Source organism: Haplochromis burtoni, unplaced genomic scaffold (assembly GCF_018398535.1).
Source record: "Haplochromis burtoni strain Fernald_Lab_line unplaced genomic scaffold, NCSU_Asbu1 Contig_1343, whole genome shotgun sequence".
Lineage (NCBI taxonomy): Eukaryota > Metazoa > Chordata > Actinopteri > Cichliformes > Cichlidae > Haplochromis > Haplochromis burtoni.
In genome coordinates this window covers 24,684-26,740 of record NW_024583704.1, presented here as the reverse complement: position 1 = coordinate 26,740, position 2,057 = coordinate 24,684, and the positions used below count along the sequence as shown (strand labels likewise).

The 2,057-nt window shown below is 41.2% G+C and overlaps 1 protein-coding gene across 1 annotated transcript in view; it reads right to left on the bottom strand.

The window, feature by feature from the left end:
• The window catches only part of LOC106632704 (heat shock 70 kDa protein 12A-like), a gene marked incomplete at its 3' end in the record, with an annotated part of 3,121 nt that continues 1,064 nt past the window's right edge, over nt 1–2,057 (bottom strand). The window contains 2 exon segments of the mRNA XM_042216915.1: nt 1–1,003; nt 1,994–2,051. Of these exon segments, the coding sequence (XP_042072849.1) occupies nt 1–1,003; nt 1,994–2,051 (1,061 nt within the window).

The following is a 2,057-nucleotide window of genomic DNA, read 5'->3' as shown; positions in this document are numbered from 1 at the left end:
GTGGAACCTGAATCTACGTCTATGGCTGTGACCGTCATTTCTGTGGCACCAAACTTGATTTGTAGTTTGATTTCACGATTCATGCCGCGTGCTGTGACAGGTGACTCAAGAATAATAGAACCAATTTTCTCTACTCCCCACTCATCCACATACATTAGTCCTTGGATATTTCTCTCTGTGCGATAAAATGCAAAGGTAATCGCTGTCTGATCTCTTTCTATTGGTGTGCAGCTGTACTCACTGGTTTTATCCCAGCCCACTTCCTCATTTTCCTTCACCAGTACACAGAAAATACCATCACACCACTCGCCCTCTTTGTTTGTGTATCTCTTGTCTGCTCTATGCTTGGATGCATCAAACCTAAGAGACAAAGAAACCCCATAAGTAAAGGCACTTATTCGAGATGCCACCAATGCTGGGTTTCTTCCAAACATCACAGCTCCTTTCATGATTGCTTCTTGAGGATGAGAAGGACACAGAACTTTACACTGATCACTAAACTGATTGGTAATATGCTGACGCAGAATCAGGCTTTGAGAGTAGCCTCCGACTAACAGAATGTACTTAATGGTGAAACCTTTCTTCAGGATTTCTCTGAGACTCTTGGTGATGCCATTCAGACTCTCAGCAAAGAAAGATCGTACTTTCTCTTTTGAGATTTTGATGGATCCTTCATTCCAGGAAACACCTCTCAGCGATTCAAAAAACTTTTCTATTTTCTGCTGTTCTTTTGCCATTTCACCCAGGTTATATTGGCAGCTGATGTCCACATCATCATCATCATTCTCTTTTAAAACTGAGATATCATACATCATCTTCTGCATCTCTCCTGGATGCTTTTTTTCATATTCATCCCACAAACGATCACTGAAGATTTCTCTGAGGAACTCTTTGAATTTTTTATCCACAGTTTGTCCCCCCAAATCATTTCCCGAGGCCTTGTGCAGCTCTTTCAGGGCTCCTCCCTCCAGGACTTCATGAACAGTGATGTCAATGGTTCCACCTGCAACACATAGACACAGTAATTAAAAATAAGTGATAGCATCTTTACAAATTATTCTCTCCTCCACCCTCCTAATGCAGAGTTTGGGGCCTTTATCACTCACTGGTGAATACACAGAACTATACACAAGTGTGTATATTGCCACATACAATGATAAAGAGTTGATACAAATATATTTTAACAGTATTACAGTGGAAACAAACTAATCTTTAAACCTGGAGCTCCTCTGTTTATTCACTGTACATCAGTCTAGAAACCCATAACAGTCTGGTTTCATGCTTCAATGGACAAATAATTTATCTAAATACAAACATACATAATAACATAGTAAGTGTATATAAATATGATACAGGAAATTTGTATGAAACTGTATATCTCAAAAATTCTGTTCATCTGGACGTAGCGTTTTGTGGGAGAAACGTTTCATCACTCATCCAAGTGACTTCTTCAGTCACAGCTGACTGCAGGTTTCCCCAATCTTATAAACAGTACATTTGCCTCGAGTTCAATGGCCCCCTAATGATCCTCTACCTAATCACATGAGCCATTGCCCCGCCCCCCCCCACACACACACACACACACGCACATTTGCACTGATCAGGAGATGCTCTGTAGGCTATCTCATTGTATATCTGTATAGTGAAAGTAAAGGCATTCTATTCTATTCTACCTAATCACATGAGCCAAGGCATGAAAATGGGTGTGGGTCACAATCAGCCAGGGTTTCGGGTGAGCTTATTGTGGAACCTAACCCCACCCTATAGTGTGATTTCCTGAGGTCAGATGGCCCAGGTTGTGAGTGTGACTGGGCGTTAAGGCGTCTGGAAAGGGATGTCAAAACTGGATTATAGCTGGCAGACAGTTGGTGTCGTAAACCACCACCTCTGTTCAACAATGGTCGCTCACAGTGGATATAAAAGGCTTCTATCTCTTTCAAACCATAAAAACATAAAAAAGTAAGAAAAACTGCACTTTGAAAACATAGAGTACCTCCACAGTCCACCACAATGTATTGTGTTCCTGAAGCCTGTTCAAATGTGACTCCACTGTTATT